The 20,259-nt window shown below is 46.5% G+C and overlaps 1 protein-coding gene across 2 annotated transcripts in view; it reads right to left on the reverse strand.

Moving 5' to 3' along the window:
- LOC124798320 (H/ACA ribonucleoprotein complex subunit 4) overlaps nucleotides 1-20,259 on the reverse strand; it is an 87,764-nt gene that overhangs the window by 25,332 nt on the left and 42,173 nt on the right. For both annotated transcript variants that reach the window (XM_047261661.1, XM_047261660.1), the window contains 3 exons: nucleotides 17,694-17,814; nucleotides 17,491-17,609; nucleotides 14,296-14,399 (listed from right to left, as the gene is read on the reverse strand). In XM_047261661.1, coding sequence (XP_047117617.1) covers nucleotides 14,296-14,399; nucleotides 17,491-17,609; nucleotides 17,694-17,814 — 344 coding nt within the window. The remainder of the gene's footprint in view (nucleotides 1-14,295; nucleotides 14,400-17,490; nucleotides 17,610-17,693; nucleotides 17,815-20,259) is intronic.

Raw genomic sequence — 20,259 nt, forward strand, 5'->3', positions numbered from 1 at the left:
CCCACATAGAATGCGTCACAGTGTAGGCAGGTCAGTTGGTAGATCACGTGGGTGCTTTCACACGTGGCTCTGCCTTTGATCGTGTACACCTTCCGGGTTACAGGACTGGAGTAGGTGGTGGTGGGAGGGTGCATGGGACAGGTTTTACACTGGGGGCGGTTACAAGGGTAGGAGCCAGAGGGTAGGGAAGGTGGTTTGGGGATTTCATAGGGATGAACTAAGAGGTTACGAAGGTTAGGTGGACGGTGGAAAGACAGTCTTGGTGGAGTGTGGAGGATTTCATGAAGGATAGATCTCATTTCAGGGCAGGATTTGAGGAAGTCGTATCCCTGCTGGAGAGTCACATTCAGAATCTGATCCAGTCCCCGAAAGTATCCTGTCACAAGTGGGGCACTTTTGTGGTTCTTCTGTGGGAGGTTCTGGGTTTGAGAGGATGAGGAAGTGGCTCTGGTTAATTGCTTCTGTACCAGGTCGGGAGGGTATTTGCGGGATGCGAAAGCTGTTGTCAGGTTGTTGGTGTAATGGTTCAGGGATTCCGGACTGGAGCAGATTCGTTTGCCACGAAGACCTAGGCTGTAGGGAAGGGACCGTTTGATGTGGAATGGGTGGCAGCTGTCGTAATGGAGGAAGAATGACGATGGACCGGTCAACCTTCAGATCACGGATAGCCTGGGCTTCAGCAGTGGTGATGTTGGGAGTAGGATTAAGGTTTTTTAAGAAGGATTGAGAGGCAAGGCTGGAAGTCAGAAATTCCTGGAAGGTTTGGAGAGGGTGATTTTGAGGAAGAGGAGGTGGGTCCCGCTGTGACGGAGGACGGAACTGTTCCAGGCAGGGTTCAATTTGGATAGTGTCTTGGGGAGTTGGATCATTAGGGGTAGGATTAGGATCATTTTTCTTCGTGGCAAAGTGATACTTCCAGCAGAGAGTACGAGTGTAGGACAGTAAATCTTTGACGAGGGCTGTTTGGTTGAATCTGGGAGTGGGGCTGAAGGTGAGGCCTTTGGATAGGACAGAGGTTTCGGATTGGGAGAGAGGTTTGGAGGAAAGGTTAACTACTGAATTAGGGTGTTGTGGTGCCAGAGAGTGTTGATTGGAATTTTGAGGTTTTGGAGGGAGTGGAGCTGGAAGTGGGAGACTGAGTAGATGGGAGAGACTGGGTTTGTGTGCAATGAGAGGAGGTTGAGGTTTGCTGGAAAGGTTGTGAAGGGTGAGTGAGTTTCCTTTGCTGGAGGTGGGAAACCAGGAGATTGGATAGTTTTTTGAGGTGAAGGGTGGCATGCTGTTCTAATTTGCGGTTGGCCTGTAGGAGGATGCTCTGAATAGCCGGTGTGCATGTGGGAGAGGAAAGATTGAGGACTTTTATTAAGGATAGGAGTTGACGGGTGTGTTCATTGGCTGAGTTGATGTGTAGGTGAAGGATTAGGTGGGTGAGGGCAATGGATTGTTCAGTTTGGAACTGGTATAGGGACTGATGGAAAGAAGGGTTGCAGCCAGAGATGGGAACTAAGTGTGATGCCTTTGGGGGTTATGCCAAATGTCAGACAAGCCTGGGAAAATAAAATATGTGAGCGTAATCTAGCTAGGGTGAAGGCATGTTTGCGGAGGGAATGTAAATAAACTTAATGTGGTCGTTGTGGGGGTGTTGTGAGGGTGACATGGTATTAGAAGGTGGAAAGTGTAACATGAGGTTGAAATGAAAATGAAAGAAAAAAATATATGGGGAGAGATAAGGGTGAACTAGAAAGTAACTGGAGATCTGGTATGAAAAAAGGCATATTGGTAACCAGCTACAATGGGGCGGCCGGGATGATTGGGTTTGTGAATTTTAGGAAGAAGGTAGAAGGTAGGGGTGCAGGGTGTCGGTGGGGTCAGGAGGTTAATGGAGTCAGGTGAAAGGTTTTGTAGGGGGCCTAAGGTTCTGAGGATTCCTTGAAGCTCGGCCTGGACATCAGGAATGGGATTACCTTGGCAAACTTTGTATGTGGTGTTGTCTGAAAGCTGACGCAGTCCCTCAGCCACATACAGAACGTATCTCTGCCTACGTAGATCAACACGATCAACACCTTCAACCCATTACGTGCAGTCTCCCATCCTTCATCAAAGACACCAACCACTTTCTCGATCGCCTGGAATCCTTACCCAATCCGTTACCCCCAGAAACCATCCTTGTAACCATTGATGCCACTTACTTATACACAAATATCCCGCACGTCCAGGGCCTCGCTGCGATGGAGCACTTCCTTTCACGCCGATCACCTGCCACCCTACCTAAAACCTCTTTCCTCATTACCTTAGCCAGCTTCATCCTAACCCACAACTTCTTCACTTTTGAAGGCCAGACATACCAACAATTAAAGGGAACAGCCATGGGTACCAGGATGGCCCCTTCGTACGCCAACCTATTCATGGGTCGCTTAGAGGAAGCCTTCTTGGTTACCCAGGCCTGCCAACCCAAAGTTTGGTACAGATTTATTGATGACATCTTCATGATCTGGACTCACAGTGTAGAAGAACTCCAGAATTTCCTCTCCAACCTCAACTCCTTTGGTTCCATCAGATTCACCTGGTCCTACTCCAAATCCCATGCCACTTTCCTTGATGTTGACCTCCACCTTTCCAATGACCAGCTCCACACGTCCGTCCACATCAAACCCACCAACAAGCAACAGTACCTCCATTACGACAGCTGCCACCCATTCCACATCAAACGGTCCCTTCCCTACAGCCTAGGTCTTCGTGGCAAACGAATCTGCTCCAGTCCGGAATCCCTGAACCATTACACCAACAACCTGACAACAGCTTTCGCATCCCGCAAATACCCTCCCGACCTGGTACAGAAGCAATTAACCAGAGCCACTTCCTCATCCTCTCAAACCCAGAACCTCCCACAGAAGAACCACAAAAGTGCCCCACTTGTGACAGGATACTTTCGGGGACTGGATCAGATTCTGAATGTGACTCTCCAGCAGGGATACGACTTCCTCAAATCCTGCCCTGAAATGAGATCTATCCTTCATGAAATCCTCCACACTCCACCAAGACTGTCTTTCCACCGTCCACCTAACCTTCGTAACCTCTTAGTTCATCCCTATGAAATCCCCAAACCACCTTCCCTACCCTCTGGCTCCTACCCTTGTAACCGCCCCCAGTGTAAAACCTGTCCCATGCACCCTCCCACCACCACCTACTCCAGTCCTGTAACCCGGAAGGTGTACACGATCAAAGGCAGAGCCACGTGTGAAAGCACCCACGTGATCTACCAACTGACCTGCCTACACTGTGACGCATTCTATGTGGGAATGACCAGCAACAAACTGTCCATTCGCATGAATGGACACAGGCAGACAGTGTTTGTTGGTAATGAGGATCACCCTGTGGCTAAACATGCCTTGGTGCACGGCCTGCACATCTAGGCACAGTGTTACACGGTCCGGGTTATCTGGATACTTCCCACCAACACCAACCTACCCGAACTCCGGAGATGGGAACTTGCTCTTCAATATATCCTCTCTTCCCGTTATCCACCAGGCCTCAATCTCCGCTAATTTCAAGTTGCCGCCACTCATACCTCATCTGTCATTCAACAACATCTTTGCCTCTGCACTTCTGCCTCGACTGACATCTCTGCCCAAACTCTTTGTCTTTAAATATGTCTGCTTGTGTCTGTATATGTGTGGATGGATATGTGTGTGTGTGCGCGCGCGAGTGTATACCCGTCATTTTTTCCCCCTAAGGTAAGTCTTTCCGCTCCCGGGATTGGAATGACTCCTTACCCTCTCCCTTAAAACCCACATCCTTTCGTCTTTCCCTCTCCTTCCCTCTTTCCTGATGAGGCAACATCCAATTACATTTATATTTTCAATAACTGGTTGCTTTTGTTGATATATTAAGTTCCAAGTGGGCTTATATCGCAATGATGGGTTGGATGCCACATGCAACAATATTATTTATTGCAATAAATAACTACATTATATCTATTGACATCATTACAGATTCAGAATACAAAATAGCCTAGGTGATGGCATCATCAAAGGTGGGTCAAATCGATTGCCTCTATAGGCTACCGGCCTCTAGAGGTTTAGTGCCACAGGATTTCAGAAGGAAACTGGAAAATACTATGGCTAAATTTCCTGCTCACATTACTAGAGCATGGTGACATTTTAATTTTACTATTACTGAACGAGAAGATTGTGAGGGTAAAACAGCCACTAGGGACTATCATTTGAGAGTGTGTTGTAAACTTTAAAAATTATTGTCTTGAGCAATTAGAAATCTATCAGGGGAAAAACTTAAGTATATCAATAAGTAACAGGCCCAATTTTTTTCATTTAATTAATGCAGAGGAGGGAATAAGTGACAATAAGGTCCTTGTCAGATGAGTGACCACTAATGTTACGAGGGATATAGAAAGTTGATACAAATGCAAAAATAGCTACAGCGCAGATTTCTGCAAAGCTGACACCTCATTGACAGACAAAAGCTGAATGAAACCAAAATGAATACAAGGTAAGCAATGTGATAAAATGTTACATCTACACCCAAGTAAAACTTTATCTGCCACTTTGATGGAAAATATTGAATTTCAATCATACATGAAATTAGTCAAAAGATTCAAATCAACTATACAGTAACCCAGACCCTGAAACAGAGGATAATGTAGAGAAAGCAGACGTACTGGATTATATTTCCCAAAAATGTTTCACAATAGATGATCCAAATACTCCTCCTCCTGATACAAGTTAAACACCACATGGATATAGTGAGATGTTGTAGAAGAATAGGAAAGCAACAAAAATCATTTAGCAAAGGAAACATTTCTGAGGTGTCTATAGAATACTAATGCCTTGCCTACACTGCAACTGCAGTTTGACATAGCAGCCCAGTCAATGACAGTTGAACAGGTTTTGTACAGCAGTAACAGGGCATATCAAACAAAATACTAAAACCTCCACTGGTGGTGTGTCAGCCTGGAGGTGGAGCAAGGGGAGGGGGAGGGGGCATTTAAAGATCACTGAAGTTTTTCTTCAATAACTAAAACTGCGATTTCTAGTGAAAACGTTTTTTCAGTACAAAATTAAACTACATTAAATTTTCTACAAAAAAGGTCCTATTCATTTTTCTCTAGGAGTAATAGTTTTGGTGTTGCTGAGCATGGAAAATTCACAGATTATTAAAAATAATGTATTAACATTATAAAATTAATAATGCTTACTGTTAAATGAAGTGGGTTAAGAACAAATATTAAATTGTTACCATATCTAAGTGTAATAGAGCCACATTAAAAGAGAAATAGTGTTCTGCGGGTGTAAGAAGGTGGAGATCTCAATGGTAAAAACATGGAAGAATGTAGGTCACCGGATTGTGGTCATGCACTTCCATTTTCCATAGGTCAGCAAAATTAAGGTGAGCAGGTGATACCATGCTCTATCTACACCACTACATCGCAAGAAGCAACCACATGGTGTTTCATGGAGATATGCAGAGTTTTCTATTGTGCTTTGTCAATCACTGGTGACACAATGCACAAACATGCCAGAGGGTGTTTATTTTCTGAACACTACATGGAATACAAAAGATTATTTCAACAATAACAGAAATCGCTGGATGAAGCAGTATGTGAAATAAGGGAAAAGTAACCACTCACCAATAATGGGTCAATGCACGAAGCACAGAAACACATAGCAGAAAACAGTATTCACACTAGAATTTCAGCATTAGCTCTTTTTAAGGGACAGTGCAGACGTGTGCTCGCACACACGAAACCAGTCTCTGGCTGCGAAGGCCAGACTGTGAGCACATCGCATGAAATGAGAAGCAATCTGGGTGGTTGGGATAAGGAGGAGGTTGGGCAGGAAGGGGGAGGGATTTTTTTTTTGTTGTTTTAGGGCGCACAACTACAATGGTCATTAGCGCCCAGACTAAGCTAGGAAGTTGATAAAACGAAGAAAGCAAGCAGCTGCTCCTAGGTCATCTGCTAAAATGGCATCCAGAGTACATTGCAGGTCAAGATCAAGACGCAGTGTAGTAAAATCCGGACAGGACGTTAAAATGTGGCGGACCGTCAGCAATTGCGCACATGGGCAGAAGGGCGCCGGCGCAGCCGTCAGCAGATGGCGATGGCTGAACCGGCAATGTCCAATTTGTAACCGGGCCAAAACGACCTCCTCCCGCCGAGAAGGGCGTGAGGAGGACGTCCAAGCCGCAGGAAGAGGTTTCAAGGCCCAAAGCTTGTTGTCCGTAAGTGCAGCCCAATCGGCATGCCACAGCGATAAAATGCGCCGACAAATGACCCTGCTACAATCTGATGAAGAGACACAACACGAAGCCGTCCGAGGCTGGAGAACCGCAGCCTTGGCCGCGGCATCTGCAGCTTCGTTCCCAGGGATACCGACATGGCCAGGAACCCACATAAAGCTAACCGGAGAACCGTTGTCCACCAGCTGCTGAAGAGTGCGTTGGATCCGGTGCACGAAAGGGTGATACGGATCACTGAGGCTCTGGATGGCGCTCAGGGAATCGGAGCAGATGACATAAGCAGAATGCCGGTGGCGGCAGATGTAAAGAACAGCCTGGTAGAGCGCAAAGAGCTCAGCTGTGAAGACCGAACAATGGCCATGGAGCTGGTATTTGAAACTTTGTGCCCTGACAATAAAAGAACACCCGACCCCGTCATTGGTCTTAGAGCCATCTGTATAAAGGAAGATCATATTAATGAACTTCTAACGAAGTTCGACAAACCGGGAGCGGTATACCGAACCAGGGGTAACCTCCTTTGGGAGCGAGCTGAGGTCAAGCTGAATGTGAACCTGAGCCTGGAGCCAAGGCGGCGTGTGGCTCTCGCCCACTCTAAAGGTTGCAGGGAGTGAAAAATCAAGGTGTTGAAGGAGGCGACGAAAGCAAACTCCAGGGGGTAGCTGGGCAGAGACATACAACCCGTATTGATGGTCGAGAGAGTTGTCAAAAAAGGAATGATAAGACGGGTGGTCGGGCATTGACAGTAGCCCACAGGCATACCGACAAAGCAGTATATCGCGCCGGTAGGTGAGTGGCAATTCACCGGCTTCAGCATGAAGACTTTCGACGGGACTAGTATAAAACACTCCAATCGCAATACGTAAACCCCGATATTGTATGGAGTTGAGGCGGCGTAAGATGGTCGGCCATGCAGAGGAGTATACGAAGCTCCCATAATCCAGCTTGGAGCGGACGATCGACCGATACAGGCAAAGTAGGACGGTTCGATCCGCTCCCCACGACATACCACTGAGAACACGGAGGACATTTAGAGAACAGGTACAACGGGCAGCCAAATATGACTCATGTGGAGACCAGCTAAGTTTCCTGTCAAATGTAAGACCTACTAAAAATTTTGTTGTCTCCACGAATGGGAGAGCAACGGGACCAGTCGTAAGGACGGTGGGAGAAACTCTTTGTAGCGCCAGAAGTTAAAACAGACCATCTTCTCGGCAGAAAAACGGAAGCCATTGGCGACAGTCCAGGAGTAAAGACGGTCAAGAGAACGCTGAAGACAGCGCTCCAGAAAACACGTCGCTGTGCACTGCAATAGGTGGTAAAATCGTCCACGAAAAGGGAGCCTGATACATCAGCTGGGAGGCAATCCATTATTGAATTGATCGCTATGGCGAAGAGAGCGACGCTCAAATCTGAGCCTTGTGGCACCCCATTCTCCTGGCGAAAGGTGTCTGACAGGGCAGAACCCACACGTACCCTGAACTGTCGATCCATTAAAAATGAACGAATAAAAAGAGGGAGGCGACCGCGAAAGCCCCATGTATGCATGGTGCGGAGAATGCCCACCCTCCAATAGGTGTCGTAAGCCTTCTCCAAATCAAAGAACACAGCCGCGGTCGGGCGCTTCAGCAAGAAGTTATTCATAATGAAAGTCGACAAGGTAACCAGATGGTCAACAGCAGAGCGACGCCTACAAAATCCGAATTGTACATTGGTAAGTAGGCGTCGAGATTCGAGCAGCCAAACCAAACGAGAGTTAACCATTCGCTCCATCACCTTACAGACACAGCTGGTAAGCGAGATGGGTCGATAACTGGAAGGCAAGTGCTTGTCCTTCCCCGGCTTAGGAATCGGTACAACAATAGACTCGTGCCAGCATGCGGGAACATGTCCCTCAATCCAGATGCGATTATAAGTACGAAGAAGGAAATCTTTACCCGCAGGAGAAAGGTTCTTCAGCATCTGAATATGAATAGAATCAGGCCCTGGAGCGGAGGACCGTGACCGGGCAAGTGCATTTTCAAGTTCCCGCATGGTGAATGGGGCATTATAACTTTCACGATTCGAGGAGCGGAAGTTAGGTGGCCTAGCCTCCTCTGCCTGTTTTCGGGGGAGGAAGGCAGGGTGGTAATGAGCGGAGCTCGAAAGCTCTGCGAAAAAGCGGCCGAAGGCATTGGAGACATCGTCAGGGGCCACAAGGACATCATTCGCGACCGTCAAGCCAGAAACTGGTGAGTGGACCTTAGTGCCAGATAGCCGGCGCAGGCTACCCCAGACAACAGAAGAAGGAGTAAAATTGTTGAAGGTGCTTGTGAAAGCAGCCCAGCTGGCTTTCTTGCTTTCTTTAATAACACAACGACGCTGCGCACGTAATCGTTTATAATTGATACTATTCACCACTGTAGGATGGCGTTTAAAGGTGCGTAAAGCACGTCGACGAGCACGTAAAGCGTCTCTACATGCTGCGGTCCACCAGGGGACCAGTACACGACATGGAGAAGAAGTAGTGTGAGGGATGGAATATTCATCAGCAGCAGTGAGAATGACTTCCGTGAGATGTGCGACCTGACTATCGCAGCTTGTGAAGGTTTGATCCTAAAAGGTCGCCCTGGAAGAGAAGAGCCCCCAGTCTGCTTTGGAGATGTTCCAACTAGTTGAGCACGGAGAGTGGGTATGATGCAGGAGATGGATAACACATGGGAAGTGGTCGCTCGAATTTGTATCAGAAAGTGCATACCACTCGAACCGGCGTCCAAGTTGGGTAGTACATATAGAGACGTCTAAATGGGAATAGGTGTGAGATGTGTCCGAAAGAAAAGTAGGGGCGCCAGTACCGAGGCAGACAAGATTGAGCTGGTTGAAAAGGTCTGCTAACAGGGAGCCCCTCGGGCAGGATGCTGGAGAGCCCCAAAGGGGATGGTGGGCATTGAAGACTCCAGTTAACAAAAATGGTGCAGGTAGCTGAGCAATAATTTGCATCATGTCTGCCCTGGTAATGGCAGAGGACGATGGGGTGTAAACGGTACAAATGGAAAATGTAAAAGTGGGGAGAGTAATTCGGACGGCAACTGCCTGCAGGCTGGTGTGTAATGTGATGGGATCGTAGTAAATATCATCCCGGACCAGCAACATAACCGCTCCACGAGCCGGAATACCTGCCACAGGGGGTAGGTCAAAACGCACAGAGGTGTAGTGTGCCAAGGCAATTTGATCGCATGGACGTAGCTTCGTTTCCTGGAGGGCTACGACGAGCGGACGGTGCAAGCGGAGCAGCAACTTTAAGTCCTCTCGGTTGGAGCGAATGCTGCGAATGTTCCAGTGAATAAGTGCCATCGTGAGAAGAAAAGGAAGATGAAAGAAGGGGTCACCTCGAAGGCCACTGAGGGCCTGACTTCGAGCGAGCACTGTCGCCGCTATCAGTAGGCGGACAGTCATCGTCCATTGGTTCTATAGGTTCATCGGCCATCTTGTTGGGACGATTCCTTCTTGAAGGCCCACGCATCTGACTTCTGGGTCTTCGTCTTGGCAGAAGCTGATGAAGGTTCTCGTGTCTGAGGGGTGACGGGAGGAAGAGGAGACGTTGACTGCGCGATCTTAGCACTGGCCGAACGGAAGACCGTAGTGCTGAAGATCAGATCGCATGTCTGCATCGCCACCTCCTGGTAGTCCGAGGAGAGGCGAGGACAGTACTGTATTTCCCCGCTGGGAGCAGCGTGGGCTTCCTACTAGCAAATAGCTTGCAAGCAGCCGAGGTGGACACTTTCTCTTTGACCCGAATTTCTTGGATACAGTGTTCTTCCTTGTAGATGGGACAGTCGCGGGAGGACGCTGCATGGTCACCCTGACAGTTCACACAACGGGGAGACGGAGGTGGACAGTCACCCTCATGGGCATCCCTGCCACAAGTGACACATTTAGCCGCATTGGAACAAGACTGGCGAGTGTGATTAAAACACTGACACTGGTAGCAGCGCGTAGGTGTCGGGACATAGGGGGCGAACAGAAATAACCTCGTAGCCCGCTTTGATGCGCGACGGCAGCTGAACACTATCAAAGGTCAAGAAAAGTGTCCGGGTCGGTACAAGGTCATTGTTGACCTTTTCCATGACCCTATGGACAGCCGTCACACCCTGCTCAGCGAGGAAAGACTGAATCTCCTCGTCAGTCAATCCGTCGAGTGATCTAGTATATACCACTCCACGAGACGAATTCAAAGTGCGGTGAGCCTCCACCCGGACAGGGAACATATACAGGAGTGTAGCCCGAAGCAGTTTCTGTGCCTGAAAGGCGCTCTCAGTTTCTAGTAACAAGGTACCGTTACGTAACCTGGTATAAGACTTGACAGATCCGGCTATGGCATCTACGCCCTTCTGGATAACGAAAGGGTTGACAGAGGAAAAATCCTTTCTGTCCCCATATCGAGAAACTACGAGGAACTGTGGGGCAGGCGGTAGTACTTTTGTCACTGGTGGCTGGTCAAGTTTCCGTTTGTGGGCAGAAGTCGAGAGAGAAGAAGAGAAATCCATTGCGGAGGAATCCCCCATGATTGCCAGCGTCTCCGATGGCGTGCTCCTTCTTTATGGGGACCCTCTCAGAGGGCACTCCCGCCTTAGGTGAATGTTTACACCTCAGGTCACACCTCCCGAGAAACAGACGGAGGGACCAATCGGCATGGTCAGAAGGTATCAGCTCAGGCAATCACCCCTCCCTGGGCCTGGCCTTTACCAGGGGTACGTGTGTGCCTTACTTGTCTACCCAGGGTGGGGAATTACGTTACCCCGTCACCGGCTACGCGTGTGAACGCGTGGGTCGGCCTTCAGGCGCGCACAGGGACGAAGGAAGAAGAGGAAAAAGAAGAGAGAGAGGGGGAGAGAGGACAGACTGTCTCAAACGCCAAGGTGGAGACCAGAGAAGGCAAGGAGAAGAAGGCAGGGGAAAGAGTAAGTAAGACAGTGAGATGGAGAAGAAGAAAGAAAGGAACCAACCAAAGGAAGGAAGAAACGAGAAGAAGTGAAAAACCAAAATGACCGCAAATATAGGTCGTGGGACCGTCCGTCTCCGGACGCAGGCGCTAACTACCCCCTTGACGGGAGGGACTCCTTTTAGTCGCCTCTTACGACAGGCAGGAATACCTCGGGCCTATTCTAACCCCCGGACCCGCAGGGGGGAGGTTAGGGGTGGGGGATGGTAAAGTGCTGTTTGTGGGAGAATACAGGAATGGGGTGGAGAGAGGGTAGAGCGGCTAGGCGCAGTCAGGAAGTTAGGCAGAGGGCACAGGGAGGGGGGGGCAGTGGAGAAGTAGGGAATTAAAAGGACTTAGTGCGCTGATGGAATAGAGGGCTGCATAGTGGCAGAGTGGCAACAGGGAAGAGAATAATGGGTGTAGGATAATAACTAACGAAGGTTGACGCCAGGAGGGTTACGCGATGTAGTATATACTGCAGGGACAATTCCCATCTGCGCAATTCAGAAAAGCTGGAGTTGATAGGAAGAATCCAGACTGCACAGGCTGTGAAGCAGTCACTGAAATGAAGGTTGTGTTGGGCAGTGTCTCAGCAACAGGGTGGTCCAGCTGTTTCTTGGCCACAATTTGTTGGTGGCTATTCAAGCGGACAGACAGCTTGTTGGTTGTCATGCTCACGTGAAACACAGCACAATTGTTCCAGCTTAGCTTGTAGATCACATGACTGGTTTCGCAAGTAGCCCTGCCACTGATAGGACAGGAGATGCTTGTGACCGGATTGGTGTAGGTGTTGGTGGGAGGATGTGTGGGACAGGTCTAGCATCTAAATCTATCACAGGGATATGAGCCATTAGGCAAGGGGTTGGGAGCAGGTGTGGTGTAGGGATGGACAAGGAGTGGGCAAAGGAATATCACTGTGGGATGGGTGGAAAGGATTGTTGGTAGGACATTCCTCATTTCAGGACATAAGACAGGTAGTCAAAATGCTGGCAGAGAATGTAATTCTACTGCGCAAGTCTGGGTGGTACTGAGGAGTCACAAGGGGAATGATCCTTTGTGGCCGGATAGTGGGAGGTGACTGGAGAGATAAGCCACAGGATTTCTGTTTGTGTACAAGGGTGGAGGGGGGGGGGGGGGGGGGAGGTATATATTGAGAGGGACTGCTAGTCTCTACAGATGCAACGACCATGGGTGGCTAAGCTGTATGGAACGATCTTCTTGGTATGGAATGGGTGGTAGCTGTCAAAATGGAGGTATAGCTGGTGGATGGTAGGTTTGATATGGATGGAGGCACTACTGTAGCCATCACTGAGGTGGAGATCAACATCAAGGAAGGCTGCTTGTTAGGTCGAAGAGGACAGGTGAAGTGAATGGGGGAAAAGGTGTTGAGGTTCTGGACAAATGTGGATAGAGTGCCCTCAACCTCAATCCAGATCATGAAGATTTCATCAATGAACATGAATCAGATGAAATATTTTGGGCTCTAGATGGTTAGATAGGATTCCTCTAGCTGGCCCATGAATAGTTGTCTGTCCGCATGAATGGCTACCTACAGACTGAAGCCAAGTAACAGTCAGACCACTAAACACCGAGTACGCTCCCCAAGGTAACAGTCTCCATTTTAATGACTGTTTCACAGCCTGTGCCATATGGATCCTTTGTACCAACACTGACTTTTCTGAATTGCAAAGGTGGGAACTCTCCCTGCAGTATATCATGCGTTCCCTGGCCTCAACCTTCATCTGTCATTGTCCTACATCCACCTATCCCCTTCCCTGTTCGCATTCTGCCATTAAACAGCCCTGTATTCCACCAACACACTCACAGTCTTTTTACTTCTCTACTTTTCCACTGCCTCTCCCCCTCTGCTCCCCTGCTTTCCATCTGCCCTCCCAGCTGAATCTAGTTGCCCTACCCTCTCTTCATCTCGTCCCAGTATGTTCCCACAAACAGCACTTCACCCTCCCCCTCACCACCAGAGCCGCCTCCTCACGTCTACCACCACCAGGACTATTTCTCCCATTGTGCACCGCTGCTCGCAGTCTGGCCTCGACAGTGAGAGACTGGTCGTGTGCTAGTGTGTGTGTGTGTGTGTGTGTGTGTGTGTGTGTGTGTGTGTGTGTGTGTGGAGGGGGGGGGTCTATTTTTGACAAAGGCCTTGTTGGCTGAAAGCTTATTGTGTGACAGTATTTTTGTTGTGCCTATCTGCGACTCAGCATCTCAGCTATGTAGTGAGTAGCAATCTATCCTTGTCATAGTATTGTCATTATTAGTGATAATCTGCAATTTTTCAATGCCATACAACACAGAAGCTAGTATTTCTAGACAAAAAAGAATAGGATGTTTTTCATAGGAAATGTACTGTAGTTTAATTTTGTACTGACAAACATTTTTGCTATAATTTTCGAGTTATTCAAGAAAAACATAAAAAGTGAGCTTTGAACACCTCCCCCCCCCCTCCCCCCCTCCTGCCTCCATGCTCACACTCTCTGCCTTTCATCCTCCACCAGCACAACCTTATATCTCTGCATCCAGTCCCCATCATGTCACTGCTTGCTACCACAGCAGCACATCTTCCCCCCACACAATGCCTCCTAGTTACCACAACCACCCACCTTGGGTTACTGCAGCTGCTGCTTGGCACCGGTACAACCCACAGTCGGCTCCAAGACGGTAGCCGTGTGTGTGTGTGTGTGTGTGTGTGTGTGTGTGTGTGTGTGTGTATAGTTAATCTGCTTCTAGGACTTTGTGTGAAAGGTGAAACCAATTTATCCCTTTCATAGTTACGAGAAACAAAAATTATGTAGGCCACTGTCTGCCTTTATGTTTTCCATTTGTCTTGAGAAAACCCTGGAAAACAACGTAATCAGAATTGCTAATCTGAACTTAAACTTAGCAGTTCCTGAATAAGCGTAGTTGCTCATTAAGCTTTATCATCAGCTTTACATTAAATTGACTTCATATTTCTTTTCAATTAAAAATATTTAATATATTTTAAATCACCTACCATAAACCTGTTCACTAGACATCTGAAAAAAAGGGAGGAAGCAATATTTTACCTTACAATCTCTTGTCCTCACCTGTAATCTTCATACTCATTTAGCCATTCACCAGGAGTTTTATCATTGGGCTTTCCATATTTGTCCAGAAGACCTTGCTTAATCATGTTCTTCTTCAGTGATGCCTACAATCAGGAAAACAAAGGCTAATTACTACAGAGAGAACCAGTGATAAATGTCAAATAATTCCACTTATTTACTATTTCAATACAACAACATTAGAAAAAGTGCTGAAAATCAATTTGTCAATACAAGTAACAATTCTGGATGCACTAAATCCCAGTCAGACTGAATTTGATCAAAATTCAATTTTGTTGCAGCTGGCCTATGCTGGGTCATCGCTGCCATGAAAAAGAGCTGAGACTTACATTGTAGTAAGACGATCAGTTTGCACTCTGCTGTCTTCTTGTGAACACTATTCTGTTATGTTTATTATTTCATTTCATTATTTCTCTCATAAATCAGTACTCCTTGTGGATGAGATACAATCAGCTTTTAGTTTGAGTAAATATTTTGCAGAGTATCAAATTATGATGTACTGTATTACAGTTTTGCATGCTGTGTTTAGAAAATTACTGTGCACTGGATTACAGATTTAGATTACGTCGGAAGTTCAAAACAAAGTTGGCAGAATGTTTTTTTCATATTTACATGACTGTTTTTAAATTTGTTCTACTGTTGCACAACATTTAACTGTTTCATTCTGCTGATGAAAGCCACATAATTTGTTCATAAACTATGGCACTTTCCACAAAGGAACACTTCTTATTTTTGAACATATATTTCAACAAGGTGACAAATACAAAGATTTAGTGCAGGAAGCATCTGATGAATAATTCCCAGAAAGAGCCGTACATCATTGTAAAGCGGTTTGTCGACTTTGAGAAATTTCGAGGGGCAGGCTCAGTGTTAGCTGCCAAATGAACCAGAAGACAACCTAAACTAAACAGAATGGTTGGATATTTCTGACTACACAGCAGAGCCCAGCAAAATAATTGCTAAACTTGGCAAAAGAAAATGTTATTGGGCTTTAAATCACACAGGGTGGTTAGGTAAACAATGAAATTGCTCCCGAATTAAGAGACAGCAGTGTATGAATTGAAAGATGCGGATTGTAAAAAATCAAATCAGTACTGCAAATGGTCACATTTTACTGAGTAGAATACCATTTATATTCTTGATGTCACCTTCTATACAGATGACACCATGGTCCATCTTTCTGGCCACGTTAACACACAATTCTGGTCACATGAGATTCCTTGAGTTGTGTTTGAAACGTCACTGCATGATCAGAGAACTGGAATCTGGGTATCAATATCCAGTGGGCACACTATTAGACTTTTTTTAAAAAAAAAATCCATGAACAGAAAACAGAAACTCCATCCGTAAGGCACCCCACCACAGTATATAATTTCTACAGAAGGTATCTGACCAAGTGAGTGCAGCCAAAAGTCACTAGGCAACTACAATATATACTGTTTACGATAAATCCAGACTTTTTACACAACAATAATCCATTACTTCCCCTTATTTTTAATTTACATACAAAATAAGCACTTATTTTGTTCGTGAATAAATTTTAAAGGCTTTAAATATTCAGCTCAAAAAAATTATGGGGGACAACATTTTAAACACCTGCATTACATTTCAAGAATGTTTGGAGTGAAACAGATTTTTGATCTGGAAAGTAAAACCTTTAACAAAAATGTACAGATCCTGTTCTCCTCTCATCACACATCTTGATGCTATGACCAGAAATTCATCAGAATGTCATAATCCAAAGTGGAAACTTCTTCACTTAAGTCACATGATGTGCAAAAAGAAAAATTTGCATATCTGCCAGACCCTTTACGTGCCTGTATTACTGCCTCATATCTTCGAGGCATGCTCCTGGCATGTATGCAAACACATTCTTGTGAACTTTTTCCTTTCTCCTCAATAAAGACCTCTGCGACTTGTTCAAGAGTCTGAGGCGCCATAGGACAGGCTCCAAGTCATCTGTCCGGGTTATCACATAGATGCTGAATAGGACTGAGGTCAGGAGTCAGAGTGGGTCAGTCTCACATTTGAATCGAGAGGTCCTGTAACGCTACCACGTTGGCTGCTGCTGAATGCACTCTCACACTGTCTTGTTGCTGGGTGAACTGGTGACCCAGCACAACTATATTGTGCATACCATAAGCCAGTACACTCTTGTTGATGTACCTTTAAGTGTAACGTCGGTCTATGAATATCTGACGGTCTGATCGACCATCAATAGTGACACCAACCCAGCCACGACAAAACGACAGCGAAACCTGTACATTTTCTGGACCACTCCATTGTCACATTTATAGTGACAACAACATACATGTACACACCCATCACACTGTGTCAGATGAACACGAGACTCATCTTTAAACAATACATTGTGCCAATGCCCACATTTCTCAGCAAATCGAAGTCTATCTTTCACATGCCGAGCAGTTAATTGAGGGGTGTGAGGAAGTCGTCTTGGTCTTAAAGCAGTCTCTCCGAGTCTGTTGTGTGTTGTCTGACCACTGACACTACAACCAGCTGCTGCTCTTCGATCTTTTTTGTTGGTCCCTGGCAGTTGCAATGTGCCAGCAGAGGTAACAATTACCTACATAACTGTCATCTCTAGGAGATTTTCCATTTTCTTACTTGCCCTGGCTGTCTTATATATGTACCAGTTTCATGAAATCATTTCTGATCCTCCCGACAACAGAGAAAGCTACATTAAGCTCTGCAGACACTGCACAAATAGGCCAATCTTCCTGCAGCAATGTCACTGCCCAAACACATTCTGTCTCAGTCAGATGCCTGACGCTGACTGATGAAATGTACACAAAGACTGCAGAGACACACTCACTACTTACATTCATTAGGTGGCAGAGACACTGCTCATCCATTTCACTCTTAGGCGCAGCATGATACTTTTGAATACCACCAATAAGACATGGCTTTCAAATGTATTGCGGAGGATTAGTCTCATTACTAAAACACTTCGGAAGACAAAGAGTAACAGTATGTATATTAATCACAGACTACATACATGGTATATTATCACATTCTTGTCCCTCTAATTGTTTTGAGCAGTGATATGTGTGTCCCTTGTCATAAATATAAACAAAAATTAGAGAGGTCTAGAACCTTCTACCACAAAATACATCTGTAGGACACCAGGCAGGTATAGTTAATGGAACTAATCTATACCTTAGGTCCCAGACCCCACTTCCTGGGGTATGTGTCCCGATCCATGATAACACGTTTTATCTTGGCAACAACGCCGTGGTCACAACTTGCAATAGTAGCAGTAGTCATTAGAGCAATGCCTGAAAAAACAAAACTCCACACTTAATTAGAGTAATCTACAAAAAGAAACAACAAGTTTTCTGATTGGAAGTGATAACTCTCACCCAGCGCAATAGCTTCTCCCTTTGTTGTAACAATAACAACTTCCATGTTAAGCTCAATGCCATCTTCATAACGGAGAACTCCAGGAAGCATTATTTTAGCACCATAGCAAACAGCATTCACCTGTAAAAAATAGATAGGAGAAATCAGGAATACGAATAGAAACCATCTGTTTGCACGGACTTATGATTTCATTGTACTACTATATAAAGGGTGCATATTTGATGGAATCAGCTATTTATTTCACAAGATTAAATTAAGAATCCGCTTTAGAGTGGAGAATACGACTGGATGGAAGGATGGTTGGTTGGATGGATGGGGGCCAAACAGTGAGGTCATCAGTCCCATGATCTAAGATGCCAGAAATCAAGGGAGGAACGACACAAACAGCAGTCCAGTTACGGGGAAGGGATAATGGGCAAACATGGGGGAAAATGGACATCATGGCAGCAAAAAGAGGAAAGAAGAGGAATGGGGTTGGTGTGAGCGAGAACCGTTCAATGAAGCACAAGGCCTAACAGACTGCCATCAACTCCACAGTAAACCACATACACGTGGCAGGCAAGAGATGGTGTTCCATGCCAAGAGAAGACATATCCCACATTGATCGGTAGATTTAGAGCCATCAGTGTAAGAAACAATGACATCCCGAAACACACATAAGAGTGTTTGGAACAAACAATGGAACACCATTGGAGCATTGGAGGCTTTCGGACCCCAGGCTAAGAAATTTACTAAAAGGGGATGGTCAGTAGAGAATATGGGGAAGAGGACTAGGAGCGGAGATGGAAGTCACGGCGGAGAGAAGTGAGACAAAGCCCAGTCAGTAAACCGATCCGAGGGCAGGCAGCAGGCTGGTGACAGCCCGAAGCCAAGAAAAGAACAGAATAGGACAGGTGTGTAGGGGAAGAGGGGACAGTGATGGCATAGGAAACCAGGAGCTGGGACCATGAAATCAGTCGCACGATCTGAGGCGCCTTGTCACAATTCACATGGCTGTACGTCGGGAAGACGTGCCCGAAATGTAAGCACTGAAAGCACCAAACACACCTCATGGGTGGCAGGATGCATGCCATCACATCACATCACATCACATCACACTGATAACACACAACCTCGTCCTAGGGAAGGTACCTCCCTCAAAAGCCAGAAAAAATAGCCCAGTATCGGCATGATTTCCCTTACGACCCTTCAGCACATGCCAAACAAAATGAAAACCCCATCGCTCCAGATTGATCCAGAGTTTCTCATTGTTTGAAGGATGAGATCCCTATGTAAAATGACTCCTTCAACCATATTCAAAGACTGGTGAGGTGTAATGGACACCAGGACATCGCCAAGATGATCACAAGCACGAAGGGCTGCAGATTGGGCGGCAGAAGTAGTTTTAATCACCAGTAAACCCGCCAGCATCATACTGAAAGACTCCACGCTGCCAAACTTGTCTTGATAGTTTCCACAGGAAACAAAAGATTTGTGGCGATGAATGTATCACTGTCGGTCTTAGTACAGACCAGGTAGCGGGCAATGTGTTTCACCCTAAGCCGGCAAGCCTGGCCCTCTTCCCTGAGAGCAGCCATGGAAGGAAAGGCCGTAAGGTCATAAGCATTCAATGATCCATTACCAACCACAGAGATGGCCAGATTTTTGGAACTTTATACGTTTCATATCCAAAGAATCTGCTCTGATACCGTCCACTCTGATCAAGGGCCTCTTCCCATTGGCGTCACCAGACACAGGGAGAGCCGTCTGGCATAGTGGCCATTGCCTGGAGTTCCAATGGTCCAGAATGACAAGCAACCTCTGCTATGCGTATCTGGAGGGGCAACAGCTCAGCTATCAGTAGTGTGATCCCTGTGTTGTCAGGAGGGCTCAGCCAGATATGTACACAACAACCACACCACACAAACTGGCTAAACGCACTGATGACCTAGCAGACTGGAGGGGGGCTGTGGCGAGAAAGGAAGAGAGGAGACAAATCCATGCCATAGACACTAGGGAGGAAGTTCTTCCTAGAAGTCGAGGTCAATCCACAAAGTGGGACCAAAAATGCCAAAAAGGAAGGATGAAACAGAAAAGGCAAGGGGAACAAAACCACAAGGAATACAAGAAATGGGTGGATAGTCAGGCCAACTTAAGTAAGAACAAGAAGAGAGGGGAAGGAGGAGGCAGTGGGGAAGGAGCAAGGATGAGGAGGGAAGGGCACGGGGAACGAAGTGCAGACCAGAAAGCTCTGGGCCCCATGGGCACCACACATGAACTCACAAAAGAGCCATGAGCCCCGGGGGAGGGGAATACGACAGTATTTATAATCAGGTGTCAGACTTCAGAGCATCAACTGTGATCAAGTGTGTGTGGGACAGATTGAAAGCAAAGATTCAGGAAACATACTTATTTGAGTGACATAATCACTCATCTTTTGGTCTCACCCAAGACAACAAAAACAGACTGCAGGAGACATTAAGAATCACCTTATTGTCCGACATGAAGCAAATAAAATGAGATTACTTGGTGTTATGGGGAAAGAGAAATACACAGACACATTTATTTACATACAGGTATTACTCT

Source organism: Schistocerca piceifrons, chromosome 5, assembly GCF_021461385.2.
Source record: "Schistocerca piceifrons isolate TAMUIC-IGC-003096 chromosome 5, iqSchPice1.1, whole genome shotgun sequence".
Lineage (NCBI taxonomy): Eukaryota > Metazoa > Arthropoda > Insecta > Orthoptera > Acrididae > Schistocerca > Schistocerca piceifrons.